Below are 18,751 nucleotides of genomic sequence, written 5' to 3' on the forward strand. Positions count from 1 at the left end.
TTCATTAAATTTAACGCATAATGATACTACATTTGTAAGATTCTGTACAAATTTTAATACAACAAGTATTCAAATACAATATACTTATATTACATTTTTGTACTTATAATACTAACGTTACGTAGTAACAATATCATCGGTAACTTCCATTTCTTCAGTACTGTTTTCTTTTGTATTATCTGATGGTAGAAGTCTTTTATATCCATGCTTACTGGAATAAACGCCTAATGGAATTAATTTAAATGTAGCCAGCTGTTTTCCTAATAGTTTCTGAAATAGATACATTGTTAATACAATTCTATGATATTTAAGAGTTTATGTCAAGTAAAATCATTACAAAAATTTTTGCTTGTTCCGGCGTCAATGGTTGTCCTTTTCTGCAGACTTTAAATTGTTTCGTCAATGTAACAACTCCTTTCTGCAATGCAGTTGGCATACCTAATTGCCTCAGATAAGGTTCCATACTATGTGGAAATGATGGCATTTGACCTTCTGGTAGTGTTACAGATGTATTTGGTACAAATCCAGAACGTGCATAATCCAGTTCTTCGCATTGCTCCATCCATCCTAATACCTACAGCCAATCAGCCAATCTACATGAAGTTAATAAAATGCACTATACGAAAACTATACTAAACATGCTAGATATAATGATGCCATTATATCTATCATATTTAGCATATATAAATAATTATTGTATAATTAATATTAAAAATTATTATAATTTAATATGAATTACCTCTTTCGTTTTACGATTAGTAAACAATAATCCGCATTGACCTATCAATTCATTGGATAAAACATTTACTCCCTCAATAACTTCTTTCTCTGGTGTTCTACCTAAGGCTAATGCTATAACTTTATTTTTCCCAAAGAAAAATCTACTATCCTTCAATTCATTGCGTAAATCCTTCAGTTTATTGTTACGCATATTTTGTACAGATATCAAAAATATACGTTTATATTTTGTCGCACAATTACGTATATCCTCTACTATCTGTTGTTTCAATAATTTCCCTTTTTTGTTAGTTTTTGTAAGTGATACTGTAAATTAAAATAATTGTTATTTTTTGTATTCTCTTACAATTCAACTTGTATATCTCTCTCTCTATATATATATATAAATAATATAGATGTGGTAATAAAAAAAGGAAAAAAAAGGTGAAATCGCAAAAAAAATTAGTCACAATTGTTTCAAAAATAATTACTTTTTTTATCTCTTTTTGATTTCGGCATTTTGTTAAACTCCTCTCACAGGTTACAAATACCGTTTACCTCAAGCGCAGTGACCGTACCACGTGGTAACAAATTTTTCAAGAAAAAAAAGGGAACGTCTACCATGCTTTAATCGAATTCTCTCCGTGGTACCAGTGTTTGCTTGCATTGCTATTGTAAAAGATGACAACGCCGCTCTGGCGGGAGCGAACGATCGTCACATAATTATTACTATAAAGATATGAATCATGTACTTTAGGATTCATTTGTACATTGTTATATAAAAGATGGCGCTGTATCAACAGAATTGGTGACAAAAATTTAATCGACTATATCAAGAAAAATCGAATAAGTTGTATATAAAATATTAATTAATTCATTTGATTTTTAGTATAGATAACTATTTTTTTCAACTTTTCTTTTTTTCACATGTTTATTTAACTTGCATGTTATTTGTTTAAAGCTTTTTAAAGTTTCATGACTTTAGAAAAAATTACTCATAAATCTCATTTAAATTAAATTCCCGGTTAGATTTATAATAGCACAGAGTATGATCAATAAATTATTTTGTTATGCGATTATTTTCATTGTTATTAATCATAGATATAACAATTCATTTCGTTTAGAAATTATTTTATTAAAAAAGAGTATAAAATATAGTATTAAAAAAAAGGAAAAAAAAAAAAATGCTAGAAAATATCAATATTTAATATACGCACGAAGTAATATACATGTAACTTCGTAGTAACGTTATGATTGGTCAATGGAAAGACGTTGCTTCGTCTGATTGGTCATTGACCAAGTAAACGTGAACTACTTTTAATTGATAAACAGAAAGGAATATATAATTTCACTATTATATAATTATTATTATAAATTAAATAATGAATTAATAGTTTTATTTCATTATTAATATAACGCTAAGAAAAAACGAAGGATTAGATAAGATAATAGCGCAAAATTATTCGAAAAACCGGAAAGGTTAAATCGCGAATTGTTCAAGATGGCGGTTTCCGCTCTTAACGGCAGTGCACTCTGTGAGATCGTAGTGGACGGTAGCCGTTGAATACGCCGAAGCCTTGAATTTCTGGGCCGCTAAGAGCACTCATAAAAAAGGTGAGTTTCGGCTATAATTACTTAAGAAATTATTTCGTAATATATTTTAATGTAAAAAAAAGGAAATCGAGTAATTAAGTTCTTAGAATAGTTTAACAAAGTCGAGATAATAGATATGGTGTCTCAATAGAGTTGTGCTCGAGACGGCAACGATGGCCGTGTGAACCCCGTAGCCTTTGGCTTTCTGACGAATCCAATCAAAGATATTGCCCTTGTCTTTTCGACAAATTGAATTTAGATATTTAATCGTTCTGTCATGTCTTATAATGTTCCTTCGTTCTTAAATATTGATCGTTTGGTTTGCCTTCAGTCCTGTCAGAAAAAGGATCGTCGTCATTTAGCCTAAACGTAGAATTTCAACTACATCCGTCGTATAACCGGCCGCCCCATAAAGAGGAGGTTTTTGTACATGTGTTTGTACTTGAGTTAGTCTCTCTTTCTCTTTCTCTCTACTACCGCACGGTACGTCGATGACGCACGCGAATCTTTGGGTAAAGAGAAAGATAGATGGATTGAGATAAAGATAGATAAATAGATAGATAGATAGATAGATAGATAGATAAATAGATAGAGAAAGAGAGAGAGAGAACGTAAAAAGAAAAAATACGTGAACGAGTGTGTGTGTGTGTGTCCGTCGGCGGGCGCCATATTGTCCGGTCGACCATCGTTGACGGAATTCTTTCGACTCGTCCACATGAATAGAGAAAGATGCTCGATAGTAGTGCTACATATATATATATATATATATATATATATATATATACACACATATATATTTCTGTTTCTCGTATTATTCTCTTTTCTGCTCTCTCAATCTACTAGTCCCTTCTCTTTTTACGTTTTCTTCTTGCTTCCTTGGCAAGCTTCTTCGATTCTTTTTCGAATACTTTTCGTTCTTTATATGGCCGGGAGAAATCGGGATAGGCGAGTCGAGCGCACGAGGACGGAACCCACACTTTTCTCTTTTTTACGAGAGAAACACACGAGTTATTCTTTGATTCTTTTTTATGAGAATTCACTTCTCATCTTTCCTCTTCCTTTCTCTTCTTTAATGTTCTTTCCAATTTCGCGCGCACCTGCCTGAGTTTATAAATTTTGAATTATTTCTATTTCAATTTGAAGTTATTGATCTTTGTATAACATTTCAATAGGATTATCTTTCTATACACATATATATATTTGTTCTAATTTATTATTATTATTATTATTTATTTATTATTTTTAATTTTATTTTCATATCGTTTATACCTGTCTTTCTAATATTAATATACGAATGTCCTTGACATTCGAAATTCTTCCGATATAACATTAACGATCACACCGGTAGACACGCACTATTTGATATTCTAGGTCAACGATCGACTGAAACCGATCAACCGATCCGATCCAATCGTTTTTATAACATGCGAAAAAGATATATATATATATATATATATATATATATTTCGTTTTATATTCTGTTTTCTTTTATTTAGGATATATTATCCTATAGAAAAAATATATATACACATATGTGGGATATTTATGCGAGTTCATTGATTGCGATTCGTCTAATATTGACATAATTATAAGCGATTCTTATATGAAATTTTTAATAGTTATACAACGCTTCTCTTCTAAAAGTACATTATATATATATATTCTTAAAGGATCAGATTATCTTTTCTATCTTTGTCAAAGTATCAGAACTTTCGGATCTCACTATTTTATACGGACAAAAAATTATCTACACACACATATACATATATAACTTGTGTTAGAGTAAATTTTTAGTAAAAGAAAAAATATTAAGAACTATCTATTATTACACAACCCAAATAGTAGCGAACAGATAATAGGAAACATTTGAACTTTTTTTTAATATTTTCATACTATATACACACACACATATATATATATATATATATATATATATATATATACATACATACATGCACACACACAATATCTTCCTCTTTCGACACGAATATCCATCTCTTTCACTTCAACATGCTACATAATTCAAAGCTCTTTCGTTATATATGTACTTCGTAACTACGCGCTAGCCTACACGTTTATCGATTGGCTATCCACGAAGTAGCGTTCCAGCTTTTTCAGTATAGTTAACCTCGAAATGTATTTCTTCTTTTTAATTTCTTTCACAAATGATTTAATATTTTCCAAAAGAATTATTGAAGGGAAACTGATGAAGAATCCTTTCTTTTTACGGATTTTTTAATTTACTTTTTTTTTTTTTTTTTCTTTTTTTACAAACTGTAAAATCGAATCGGCTGAGTCACATTAGAAATGCATCGTGCTGCACCCAAGCGGTACCGATCGAACTCTGAATTACACGTGTTCTGTATTTCTTTCTTTCGACTCATTTTTTTCTCTTTCTTTCTTTCTTTTCTTCTGTATATACAGGGTGAGTTAAAATTACTTACGATTAGTTGATTTTAGAAATTAAGTATTTTTATTGAGTTATTATATAAATTATTTTTACTGAGAAATTAATTATCTTTATTGAGTGATCTTTTTTTTCGGACAAGTTAAGATTGTAGTTTAACAATTAATGAGAAAGTAAAATATATATATTAATATTACAATGTCTCGAAGAATATTAATTGATTTTTTTGAATCAGCTATAGATTTTTATCATCCACCCTGTATAAAAGTCTCATTTTTCCCCCTTCTTTTTTCATTTTTTTTTTTTTCGGCCATTGGTTATCGACCGATCATGGACTGCGGTAGATTGCTCTTTTCGTCAAGGCCGCGGCCATCCCCTCTCTTTTTTACCGACTCACCCATTCCCGTTATATTTTTATGCTCGCTCGTTTCTCTGCGTAAAAAAAACGATTGTCTCTCTTCCCTCCCCTTCTCTATCTTTTCTCTTTCTCTCTTTCGTCTCGTAGTACGTCGCATTCTTTCGTCCAAGCGAAGTTGTTAACGAACATTCACGGTGACCTCGACGCATTGCCGTCGTCGCCGCCATTCACATCCCGGCCGATGGTCTCTTCCTGACCGCTCGTAACCCTCTATATAACGCCTCCGCGTTTAAATCGAGTAGGTACTCATTTTCTTCGTCACTAGTTTACTGGTAAAGTCTCTCAATTGTTTTATAATGTTGAACGACAGACGGTAGAGTAACAGCAGTAGTAACAAATCACGTTATGTTTGTTATACGTTATACATTTACTTTACCTTCGTAGATTTCAGTGAAATGCTTTGCTTACGCTTTGAGATTCTGTGCACAACGAATAGGTGGTGAACTAATTAAAATCCTCGTTTATGTATATATTACGTATATGTGTATGTATGTAAGATATATATATATATATATATATATATATATATATATATATATATATTTCACACGTAAAATAAAATTAGATGGTGGGATGTATCATATTGATAATATCTACCATCAAAAGGAATATAAAATATAATGAGCTTTAATTCCCCCTCCCTTGTTTTTTTATTTCTTGTTCTCTTTTTTAATAGATATATAATGATTACGTATCATTTAATTAATAAAATAAAAGATCGCATTTACATGGGGATTTTATTTTTTCAAACATTGTTGGAATACACACAATAGTTTTCTTCTCCGACGAATAGAATAATTGTACGTATGATGACGTGAAACGATGCCCGGTGTGTGCGTTGGTACCTATTCTTCGTTAGCCAAATTTTAATGCGGAAGAAAATCGGAGAGGAATTTTCTGGGTAGAATCCCAAGCGTGTCTTTTGTTTGTGTGTTCGTAAATGATGACGGTACTATTATGTATGTATGTATATATGCATGCATGTATGTACGTACGTCTATACGATATGTAAGTAGTTACGTTACATTTTCTTCTCTTAAAACCGTCGAGCACATCTGTTTTAGTAACTAAAAATATTTTACAAAAATTCTCTACATATTTAAATTCTTATTCTTCGTCGAGGGTACAATTTTCCCGTTGAAATATAATATTACTTTTTATATTCGACGCATAAATTTATGTATCTATGCGCGCGCGCGTGTGTATGTGTGTATGTATATAATTCTTTTGAAAAATGAGACGTGTTGTTCGAAAATGGATTTTTAACTCTTTTCAAAGCCCGATTTGTTCGCGACGTTAAGCGCATGCCATGCGGTTGCTCACATTTTTCTTTCCTTTTTCTCTCTCTCTCTCTCTCTCTCTCTCTCTCTCTCTCCGCCCTCCATCTCTCCCTCTCTTTTTTTACAACAAAGCTAGCTCCGAGCTGAATATAAGTTTGAAGTATTTGATATATGAAGTATTTGAAAATACAGGGCGACGGATCAAAAGCATTCCTAAGTGATTTTAAAAAAGCCAATTGCTCTTTCGAGACTTTTTCGAGACTTTTTCGAGACTAATTTCGTTTTATTCAGATTGTTAGAAGTTATGAGACTTTTAGTTTTATAATTTTTGTAAAGTTTCTTTTACTAGAGTTAAATGAAATTTTTTACTAATGTTCTATTTGTTTTAATATATATATATATATATATATGATCACTTTTAGTAAAAAGAATTCTGAATTCTATTTAAACATTTTTAGGGTAATTTAAATTGCAGTATTTTTAAGCAAAAAAGAACACAAATTTGTAATTTTACAATTTTTCTAAAATAGACATTTTTAAGGGTAATTTAAATCGCAATATAAAGCAAAGAACAGGAATTTAGAAATTTGTAATTTTACAATTTGTGTAAAATATGTTTTACGTGATTTATATGAAATATTTCACGAATTTCTTTTTCTTTATTTTTTTATTTTTTTTGTTTTATCACTTTGCTTCTAATAAAATATACTCTAACTCGTATCTAGACACTTTTAAAGCAATATAAATTGTAATATCACTAATCAAAAACAAATGACGACAAAGAAGTACATACATATGTACAATATATATCTTCATCGATAATTTGAAAATTCGCCACTAAGAAATACGTAACTAAATTTGTTAACGCAAATATCCAATAAATGCTTGCGTAAAATACAAAAGCCCCCTAATGAATATGATAAAACATTTCACAATCGAGCAGTGAAGTGTGAAAATGCATTATTGTTATGTCTATTGTTTTTATCTCTAGATATGTACATTGATAAGTATCATTGATCGGTCGAACGTATATGTGCGCTTTCATGGTCAAAATTAAATGGTTTTGTTAGAACACATAAATGGTTATCATAAACCCAAATTGAGTGGTTATGTGAGAATGGTACTTACGTAATATCATGGTGAACGATTTTTTGAAACCCATATATATAGGTTTTATAAATCCATTAAAGGGATATTGTAAAAGGGAAATAGGATTTTTTAATATTAAAGGTAAATATTGGAAGCTTGGAGTAGAAGAGAGATAAAAAAATAGAAGAGCGAGAGAGAGAGAGAGAAGAATAGAGTTGATAACGAAGTTGAAGTTTTGGTCGTCGATCATCCATGATTTCAAACCTTCCTGTTTCTCTCTCTCTCTCTCTCTCTCTCTCTCTCTCTCTCTCTCTCTCTCTCTCTCTATATCTGATCCTCCTTCGAATCCCAGGATATTAGGTTTAGCAGGAAATACTCGTTAATTGTTCGCTTATACAGTTTAACATGTACATTAAGCTCGGCGCCTTCTGCACGGAAGTATTTTCGCGTGTTTGTTCACGAACCAAGTTCAAATGTCATGGAAATACTCGTGGTGTGTTGTTATTGAGAATTTAGAATATATAATATAGTATAACTATATTATATATATCCTAATTATATAAGTTATGATATATTAATAATATATTACAATTATATAAACTTTATTTGTAATATAACTTATATAATATAACAATTAGTATAGTTATACTGTAATATAAGTTATAATTAAGTATAACTTATGCTTTGCAAACTTTATATTATGCATTGGTGTAATAAAGATCTAAACTTATTATGATACTTTTTTGAGGGAAAAAAATATATAATAAAATATATATATATATATATGTAGGTGTATATAAATTGATTTAACGCAATAAATAATTAATATTTCACGCTCCATTTCGTCATCAATTTATCGTTTTCTATACGCTACCACCGACATGGTTTCCGTCATTCGAGTAGCCACGCGATAGATAAAGGCGCCAGAATGATAAGAAAAATTATGTAACGCATGTACTCGGCGCAATCATTAAAATTGAAATAACGATTGGATTAACGAAGTTTCCCAATACTTATATAATTTAAAGCTCGATATTGTTTTCGTATTATTGGCATAAACCAATAACAAAGGTCTTACCATTTAAGTAGGTTTAATTCGATGTAGTTTGTCGATATATACCAGTGACTCTCAATTTAGTCAAATAAATAAACGACCTAAAAAACGATACCTTGAAATCCAGTGTCATATATTAATAAGTATGATTTTATATTTCAAGAAACTGTCGAAACAAATTGGTTTAATCTCGTTTAAGTTTTTCCGATGTAAAATAATGATTCTTAATTTGATTGAATAAAAAATAAACGATAAGGAGTAAACGTTCCATTGACATCTGAATGAACGTGATAAATTAAATATTATGACTTTGTATTCTAAAAATTGTCAAAATCAGATCGGTTAAATGCTTCTAATTTATCGATATATATACCGATGATAATCAACTTATTTAAACAAAAAGATGAGGGAACACGATTCGTTAAAATTTGAACGATTCTTGTAAATTAATAATTATGGTTTCATATTTCAAAAAAGTGTCTAATAATTTCCTATTAGGGAAATAGAGAGAAAGAGAGAGAGAGGAGAGAAGAGATAGAGAAAGAAAGAAAGAAATGGGGTCCATCACGTCTGTGTTTACTTAAGCGAAAGACAAGTAGCAACGAAAAAGAGAAACAAGGGTTGAATGAAGAAATCTTCACCCCCTGCTTTCGTCGCACCCAGGGTGCACATGCTTTTAAGAAACCTTTTAGACCTCTGACAGCCCCAAGATATTCGTCTATTACGTTTTCTTTCGTAATTAGTTGGTCATTTATGGTCGAGCTCTCTCCCCCTCCCCTCTCTCTCTTTTAAGGACTTCAATTTTCTTTTACCTTTTACCATACCTCCTTTCTTTCTTTTCTTCCTTCCTTTCTTTTTAAAATCCTTTCAGTTTCATTCGATTTCTTTGTAGATAACGGAAAACGTAAATTCCTTTTTTTTGCTTCTTCTTTCTTCTTTTCTTTTTCTTTTTTTTTTTTTTCTCTTTGAACTTCTTAAACTTTTTTTTATTTTCTTTTTATTTGAACTATCTTACAATTAATAATTATATCGATAGCTTTTAAATATTCGACTTTATCTTTGGTTTTTATTTGATTATTATCGAATATACAGAGTGAGGCTGAATGTTTTTACATGATCAAAAGTTCCTAAATGATTTATATTGTTTATTTGTTCTTTAATTTTTCTTTTTTTTTTTTTTCTCTCTCCTTCAGATTGTAAAATTACAAGTTGGAAAACTCTCGACGGAGAAAAAAAATGGTAATTAATTTTTTAAATTACCTAGGAACTTATGATTCATCTAAAGACTTTTAATCCCGTCCAACACAGTATTTAACCTTCATTAGAGAAATAAATTAAATTTTCTGCAGAAATTTAATGTCACTGCAATAAAGACGAATAAATAAATAAATGAATAAATTGTATAAATAAATAAATAAATAAATAAATAAATAAATAAATAAATGAAAAAGCAAATTATAAGAGAAATAAAATGGAAACATCGTTGCAATAAACAATATTAATTTTCAAATCTCATTCTCATTGAAACATGGAAATGTGAAAATAAAGTAGTTTATTTTTTATTTCATATATATATTTATATATATATATAGACACACACACGCGTGCGCGCGCACATGCATATCTGGGTATTTCATATAAATGGTAATTTTCTCGTTTCTCGAACGTCCATCATGTTTCGATATGCTTCTTTTTCTTTTCTTTTTTTTTTCTTTTTTTTTCTTTTTTTCTTTTTTTCTTTTTTTTTTTTTTTGTTTATTCACCTGTCACTAAGGACCACGTCGAATGTATATATCTTTATTTACCATTGTGATTCGTCGATATGTATTTTTAGTTCATTAGCATACTATGATTAGATAAATTGGAATTCTATGATCTGTTAAAAAATTTAAATATGTTATCGCGTTTGATACGAAATGTGAATTAGAAAATAATCCCATTATTAATTGTATATATTAAAAGTGAAAATTGCTTTTCGTACATCATTAATATAATTTGACATTATTATTAGAAACATGTTGATTTTTTTATCTTTCTACGTTGAGTTAGTCTTAGAATTTAATTGTTGAATTGAGAAATTTATTTGATTCGAAGAAATATCTACATTTGATTCGAATGTTTATTTGATTGGAAGAATTGTCTACGTTTATGCACAACCATCGGATTTGAGGAGTCGACAATTAACGTGTAAAATTTTTAAACGAATTTTATAAATATTATTTAATTGAAAATTCCGCGATATATTTTGCTTATTAAATATTAATTAATAACACGTACACATTATGTTACGTCGAAATTTTAATTAAAAATTATCTAATATACTCTACGCTTGTTCGTAAATACGCAATTGAAAATTTTTGCCAATTTTTATCGAAACGAGCTGATAAAAATGTGTGCTAATAATTTTTTTTTCTTTTTTTACATTGAAAGTTTCGCTATATATTTTGCTTATTAAATGTCAATAAATAATTCGTGGACATTTTATCGTCGAAATTATTATTTAAAAGTATCGAGAGTAGGGGTATTTTTTTAAAAATATATATTAAAAATTGCTCAACTTCTATTGGACCAAGACCAACGAAATACAAATATTTGCCGATATAAATTCTATAATACTATTCCTTTGAGCTTCATGTCAATTGATTTAAAATTTCTATCGAGCGGAAATTCGAATTTTGTACCAATGGTAGTATTGGTCAATACCACTTTCGGTGATTTTAATCTATAAAGAAATAAGACGATAGAGAACGTTCTGATGAAATTGTAATTGTCCTTAGTGAGTAATACTTCCTGTTAATCAGGATGATTCATTCTTGAAACAATTTTTTTTCCTTTTTTTTTTTTTTTTTTTTTTTTTTTTTGTAAATCCTTTGCATGATTTTGTGAATCTCTTTCATACTATAATTTGAACCGTGGATTTTACAAAACTCTCTCTCTCTCTCCCCCCCTCCCCCCCTCTCTCTCTCTGTTTTTTGTCTCTTCACATTCCTGATCAATTAAATTTTATCGAATTTCTATCGTTATTTTCTACGATATGTTTCTCCTATTACTATATACATGATGTTAAAATTGATTTGATGTTGTTAACGAGGTAAATTTCTGATGTCTCCTGCATTAACGCTCGTTTTCCTTTATGACGTCAGTACATAACGTTTACAACTTAACGAGATATTCGAAACTCATTCATTATCTATTGTCATTGTACGAATTATTAACAAATCTCTATCGCATGATATTCATGTACGTCGTAAATTTTTTATATTCTTCAATAATAATAATAAAAAGAAAATTCGTACATAAGTATCGTAAATAAAATTTAAAATGAGAATTCTACTTAAAGAAATGTGATAATTATATACGTAGATACTTCTGTGAAACAAAACAACATTTATCCAGTAACGCAAAAATGGAAGAAAAATGGAAGAAAAACAGTTACATTCGTTATACAACCTTTAATTCCTTTTTATTTGTACGATCTTGTTATTTTTCTTTTTGTGTGTGTTTCATGATTCAACTCAAATTCATACAATCATATTCCGCATTATCTTCGGCGCCCAGAAATTAAATTATATTCTCGAAATGTTATGGAGATTAGTACCATTTAATATACCTTATATTGATCTTCTTTGATCCCTAATGGAAACCCGAAAACGTAACTATGGTATTTATTTGATTTTTTTTCAATAACATTTTAAAAATAATTTTTTCATCTTATACTCTACTTTCTTCTTCATATCGTGCGACAAAGTTTTTCATAATAAATGCAAAAGTATGTTATGAATAAATATATGGATAATATACGAATAACGAATAAATTGTAAATAGTGCATTTTTTAATTGCACGGGACAGAGTGATACGATGATATGTTAGTGAGTATATTATAGTCTATAATAATTTCATGAGCGGACGTTGGTATATATATTTATTATATGTATTAGATGTATGTATGTACTTGGTCGATCGAGCTCTCTACCACAGTGTGTCATCCGGCTTGGAATAGCAACTGATGTCAAGCTCGGGACACCTAACTTGATCATCAGTCTTGACATGCATATATACATATATATACATGTACATATATATTATATATATATGTCGTACTCGAGAATGCTCGATACATATATGTCATACTTCTCTTCCAATTGAGCACGTTTTTCTTTTTTCTATTTCTTTTCTTTTTTTTTTCCCCCTTCTTTTTGTCTCCTCTCCTCCCCATCATTTGTTTCCGAACTGCGCATATCGCACGTTTTAAATACGTGAAAATCATGAATTTTAATTTATGGAAATATACATGTTGTGAAATTCTATTCTTCCATGTTATTAAAAATTTCCCGACAAAATAAAAACTTGATTGATGTTTAAAACTTTTTGATATTTGAAAATAAATTTTCTTAATTATATAAAAGTATACTTTAATGGTTAATCCAGTTAAACGTTCAAGAAATTTTTATTGTCTGTTGAATAATATATTATTTTTGTTATATTGATTTATAAGTTTCTTTTTTTTTTAATTTTTCCTTTTTATGTAGTTAATTGATTTAACAATTGAACGAGCTAAATTGTTTGTGGAAATGTAGGCCTGAGCTCTTAGATCGTCGTAGTAATCGTAGTTGTCGTAGTCACAGTCGTAGTCACAGTCGTAGTCACAATCGTCGTCACAGTCGTCGTCGCCGTCGTCGCTGTCATCGTCATCGTCGTAATCATTGTCGTCGTGAATGAAACCATCGCGGTCGTTTGCTTGGCGACTATCGCAGTGAATGACGATAGTAGTGTAGTGTAGCGTAGTATAGTGTAGTAGTAGTAGCAGCAGTAGTAGAAGTAGTAGTAGTAGTAGTAGTAGTATTAGTAGTAGTAGTAGTAGTAGTAGTAGTAGTAGTAGTAGTAGTATTAGTAGTAGTAGTAGAAGACATAGAACACATGTGTAAAGCAACGGTAGCAGCTTCTCCAAGAGAGCCAGGACTGAATTAAGTAACATGAGAATAGTACGTTTTATCGGTATAATAGTAAAATGACAACCTTGAACGTTGTACTACAAGTATATTATGATATGTGTAGTGTATGCATTAGTATGTGCATGCATCTACGTAAGTACTTACGTGTCTAGGGAGGCCATTTATGGATACGTTGGAAAATTATTGTCAATCGTTATGATTCTCTCATTCGTTGATATGATCATTTTGATCATTTATGCATAAAAGGTTTAATTAATTTTTGAATTAATATTGAAATAATATTACTTCATTTATAGATAAAATAAGTGTGTTAGTTAGTGACACGTTAAATTAGAAAATTCTAATTAGATTTTATGAAGATTCCTTTGGTGAACATGATCCGCCATATTTGAAATGTGTTTAATATTGAAAATATTATTATTATTTATTTATTTTTTTTTCGCTTGAAAATTTCATAGAACACAATTTATATATCAAACTATTTTATAATATAAAATATTATAAATCGTTAATTTAAATTATGTATGTTTCAAAGTTTATAATCTCAAATCAATGTTTAATATAAAAATTGAATAATTCGTTATAAAGTTTTTAGTTTATATTTAATAGAAAAGAAAAGTAGTTACATATCGAACCATAAAATCAATTTTATTTAACTTTATCCATTAAAAAAATCTCTCTCTCTCTCTCTCTCGTTTATTTCCTTTGGAATAAAAAATCTGTCGATTAGAAAGCAGAGCACGCGCAAGAAGTTTTCTATTCGACGAGCATCGTTTGGGCAAGGTGAAGTGTTTGGTGAAACAACAGACATTTCGAGAGATGAGGCGCTTTCGTTATTGCACCTCGTTGAAACTCGTTCTCTGCAATCTCTTGAATTTTTGACAGCGATAATAGTCGATAGGATAAGAAGGAACGAGGGGAAAAAGGAAAACAATTTTTGATGGTATTAGATTTTTTTTGTTTTTTTCTTCAACAGTAGTAATCCAATTTTCTAAGGTACACTCTCTATAAATAATTTCTAACAACACCCATGGAAGTAAAATTTACTTCTGTAAGAATTATTAAATATTTCTCTCTCTCTCTCTCTCTCTCTCTCTCTCTCTCTCTCTTTCTCTTTCTCTCTTTCTATCTATCTATCTATCTATCTATCTCGTTAATTAAAAAATTTACCTCTCAGTAAATTTTCTCTATATATTTTTTTGATACTCACGATTTTTTTTCTTTTTTTTTTTTCTTTTTCCTTTTTCTTTTTTTTAATTAATATGTTTTTTTTTTATATGTTCAAATATTGAAAAGTAATTTTTTTCCAAGCTAGCTAGCTCGTAATAAAAAAAAAGATATGAACGTTAATTGGAGGATTTTTTTTCTTTTCTCTCTCTCTCTTTTTTTTTTTTTTTTTTTTGAAACTATACAAAGAAAGCTGGCGATTTAAATCGCGACCCTTAATGTTCTTTATACCGGGGAACCTTCGTTTACGCGACAAAAGCCCTTGTAAACCAAAGAGAGAGGCATACACATACAAAGACAAGTCCGCAGAGCCACCTGTAGCTCAGACTACCGAATCGTAAAAGGGATCTCAAGTACTACCACTACAATTAGTCGTATCGTTGCTTGTACATTGACTAATTTTTATTATTATAATTTTTATTATTTAAAAAACTAATAGAAATCATATTTTTCTAATTTTATTTATTAATATATCTTGTTAAACACATAATATTCTCGTAATGTCGTTTTCTTTGTTTTCTGTTTTTTTTTTTTTTTTCTTTCGCGGTTTTGTTTTTTAACGCTGAACTCTTGATCAGAAAAAATTTTATGTGATAATCCAACGTATTTCATTCACATTTCATATTTTTTCACGCTCTCTTTATTATACCAACATGCATAAATTTCCTACCGCATATCTGTGAAATAGATGAGTATGTAACTGTGTATATAGCGTATATACGTGGTGTCGTAAAAATATTCATCATTAATGATAGAAGACTACTTTATTAGATAAAAAAAAAGAACACAATATATTTTGCAAAATTGTCAATAAGTGTTAAGAAAATAAATATATTATATGAAGTGTATAAAAAATGAAACAAAATGATGTTTAATGTCATAATACGATAAAAAAAAGTATAATTAAAATTTTTAATAAACTTTCGTGAATGCAATTAAAAACAAAAAATATATATAACGAACACGTTTATAACAATTTTGATTATCATTTTTTTGTCAGAAAATAATTTTTTGTTAGTTTTCATTCACGACACTCTGTATATATAATGCGTCGATAGAGGGTAAACGTCGTCGACACTGCATTGCTGTTTCTGTCAGTCATATATAGTAATAGATAAAAGTTCATAGGAATTCATTCGACAGAGATAATAGTATATAGTACATGGATAAAGAAATACATACAGTTTATTAATATATAATAAAAAGGAAAGGCAACGATATGGATGTTGTAATTTTTTTTCTTTTTTTTTCCCCCCCTTTTTTTTTTAAGTGAACATCGCGTAGAAAAAATAAATAATTAAATCTAGTTTAACTTAAATTTTGTTGTCGTTCGAAAAATGTTTACACGACATCATACATTTTGGAATACGTCGTGATTTCATTTTCATTGCAAAAATAATAATAATAATGACAAAAACAATTTTGTTTAATGTAATATTTTATGTGAACAAGATTAAAAAATTACATTTTATGTGAACAAAATTAAAAAATTACAAATATGCAAAGTTATTTCTAGTTGATTTTTAAGTTTATGACACAACTACATTTCATATTTATAGATTAATTCACGCTAGCTGTAACAAGTTATATATCGTTTTCCTAATAGAAATTAGAAAAAAATGTTAGAGAAAAATAATGATTGTTTTTAAGTTCTTTTTCCAAATATGATAATATTCGTGCTTTTTGCAGCTGCAATTTTTTTCTCTCCTTGTTTTTCTTTTCTTTCTTTCTTTCTTTCTTTCTTTTTTTTCCCCCCTTGTTCTTCTCCATATGTCTACTCCTCTCGTCATTCTACATAAACAAAAAAAAAGTATTAGAATAACATAGTGGAAAGATAATGAATTCACGAGCTATTTATGTGCATTTTGTAATTTAAGAAAAAAAGAAAAGAAAATAAATTATTTATATTTTTCATGTAACATTTTTTTTTATTTTCTTTTACTAAATTCAATCGACAAAAAAAAAGATACAGTTCGTTACAGTTTTTGCGTGAATCACTCTGTATGTATACGTATATACGTACATACGTACGTTTAGTAACAGGATATATATATATATATATATACCTCTCTGTAATTATCGATTTATTGCATTCTATGTCGCGTTGAAACCGAGATCGTTTCTCTCGAATATGATGCTATTGTTTCATCCACATCGAACTTATTGGAAAACTACAGAATTTACTCGTTCTACCACTGCCATATTGGTAAATTTATCGGACGCATTTTGAGAAACATAAACCGATAAACACACACGGCGTATGCGGAATTAAATGAAATTATGCGTAGAATGATACGATGGATTATAGAGTAAGGTCAGTGTCGTAATGATTACTCTTTCTCGAACGAGGCCGGTCAACACATCAATGAACTCGAGGGCATATAATATATACGCAGACTATTTTGTATATGTGTATGTGTATGCGTGTGTGTATGCACATAAGTATTTGCACGTTCAATTCGGTGACACGAAAACATACTCTATAATATATATATGTTAAATATATCGTAATACTGTTTAAAGTAATAATTTTTCTTTAAAAAACCGTATATATAATATGGCTGACGACATAAGACAACATTCTAAAAGCTGCTCTTTATATTTTTTTATTTTTTTAAATTATTATTCATTATGCTTTTCATTTATAACTTTTTTTTTTTTTTTTTTTTTTTTTTTTTTTTTTTTTTTTTTTTTTTGTGGCAATTGGGTGTGTATGATTTAATATTTTATTTTACAGTAAGTAATATTTCTTAACGTTTGGACAAATTATAAAATGTTAAATATACAAAAGTATCTTCACGAAAGACGTGATTGAAAATAAAGCTGAATGCACGTTAGATATATCTATAAAATGTATGTGTGTGTATATATATATATATATATATATACACACATACATGTACCGTCGGCATACGCAGACCGCGAGCCAATATTGATTTACTAGTTACCAACCTGATGTGCAATATATTCTTGTATAAAGAGTATATTGCACACACGCGAGCTTCAGAGGATAAACCATGTTATATTCGTATTATTGTTAATAAATAAAATCGTACATAAACACACAAAAATACGCTATATGAAATTACGTTTATATGAAGAGTAAGATTACATCAATATCGTAACATTTTAATTTTCTAATGCAATTCTTTCTAAATCTTTATAAATGATAAAATTTCATTGAGATTACATTTAGTCTTGATGATTTTTTCTTTTTCTTTTTTTTCCTTTTTTTTCCTTATATATATATATATATATATATATATATATATATATATATATATATATATATCATGCACCATGTATCATGCACCAATTTCGCATGTCGCATTAATACGCGATTTATATACTAACATATTCGTTCGATTACGTTGAAATTTTCGCTTTGTAATGTCCATTTTATAATGTAGATATTATCAATATATTCTTTTCTATATATACACATACACACACACACACAGCATGCGAGAAGACAAACGATAATCGTATTCTTCTATTTCAAGAAGTGATAATATCCTAGGCATACATACATTGTCAGAGCCGACATTATATCATCAAATATTATATACGTATAGTCGTTTTTAGAACTGCGACTTGCTACTGCCTTTTTCAAATAAGATAATTGTTGCAGTCTCGCAAATGCCCAATTGTAGCCATTTAACCAAGTTTTTATAAATATTCTATACAATAAAAATCAATGCTGTTCTTTTATAAATTGAATCGAACTTTGAAAAAGAAAAAGAACAAAAATTAGAAAATAATGTATAATATTCCAAAATAATCGTACTTCATATTGGGATCTAAAAGTCTTCTAAGTATTTTAAAAACGTCGTTCGATTATCCTTTTTGGAAATTTTTTAAGTTAATATATATATATTTTTTTTCTTTCCTCTTTCTTATCAGATTTTAAAACAACAAGCCTAAAAGATGTCTCCAAAAGAAGTTATTGATTTTTAAAATCATCTAGAAAATTTAAGTCCCCCTAGAGACTATTAAGACCCATTCTTTTGTCC

At 29.0% G+C, this 18,751-nt stretch overlaps 2 protein-coding genes across 4 annotated transcripts in view; one reads left to right on the forward strand and one right to left on the reverse strand.

Moving 5' to 3' along the window:
• Positions 1-35: 35 nt before the first annotated feature.
• LOC124951649 (mRNA turnover protein 4 homolog) lies at positions 36-1,401 on the reverse strand. The gene is made up of 4 exons (XM_047500387.1): positions 1,209-1,401; positions 740-1,044; positions 338-574; positions 36-270 (listed from the first exon to the last, which is right to left on the reverse strand). Exons 1-4 carry the CDS (start codon positions 1,234-1,236, stop codon positions 118-120), a joined length of 723 nt encoding a protein of 240 aa, XP_047356343.1. The 5' UTR covers positions 1,237-1,401; the 3' UTR covers positions 36-117.
• An 802-nt stretch (positions 1,402-2,203) lies between these two features.
• The window catches only part of LOC124951647 (14-3-3 protein zeta), a 49,459-nt gene continuing 32,911 nt past the window's right edge, over positions 2,204-18,751 (forward strand). The window contains exon 1 of one of the 3 annotated variants that reach the window (XM_047500385.1): positions 2,204-2,331. The gene's annotated coding sequence lies outside the window, so the exon portion shown is untranslated. The remainder of the gene's footprint in view (positions 2,332-18,751) is intronic. The other 2 variants (XM_047500386.1, XM_047500383.1) reach the window with 2 other exon arrangements.

The sequence above is a fragment of the Vespa velutina genome, chromosome 9 (assembly GCF_912470025.1).
Source record: "Vespa velutina chromosome 9, iVesVel2.1, whole genome shotgun sequence".
NCBI lineage: Eukaryota > Metazoa > Arthropoda > Insecta > Hymenoptera > Vespidae > Vespa > Vespa velutina.

What these genes read in the sequence shown, in the direction of transcription:
- LOC124951649 (XM_047500387.1), bottom strand. Translation starts at nt 1,236, where the DNA reads ATGCCGAAATCAAAAAGAGATAAAAAAA. An exon ending in ATCAAAAAGAGATAAAAAAA is followed by an intron (nt 1,045 to 1,208) that starts GTAATTATTTTT and finishes TTTAATTTACAG; the next exon opens with TATCACTTACAAAAACTAAC. An exon ending in CTAATCGTAAAACGAAAGAG is followed by an intron (nt 575 to 739) that starts GTAATTCATATT and finishes GATTGGCTGTAG; the next exon opens with GTATTAGGATGGATGGAGCA.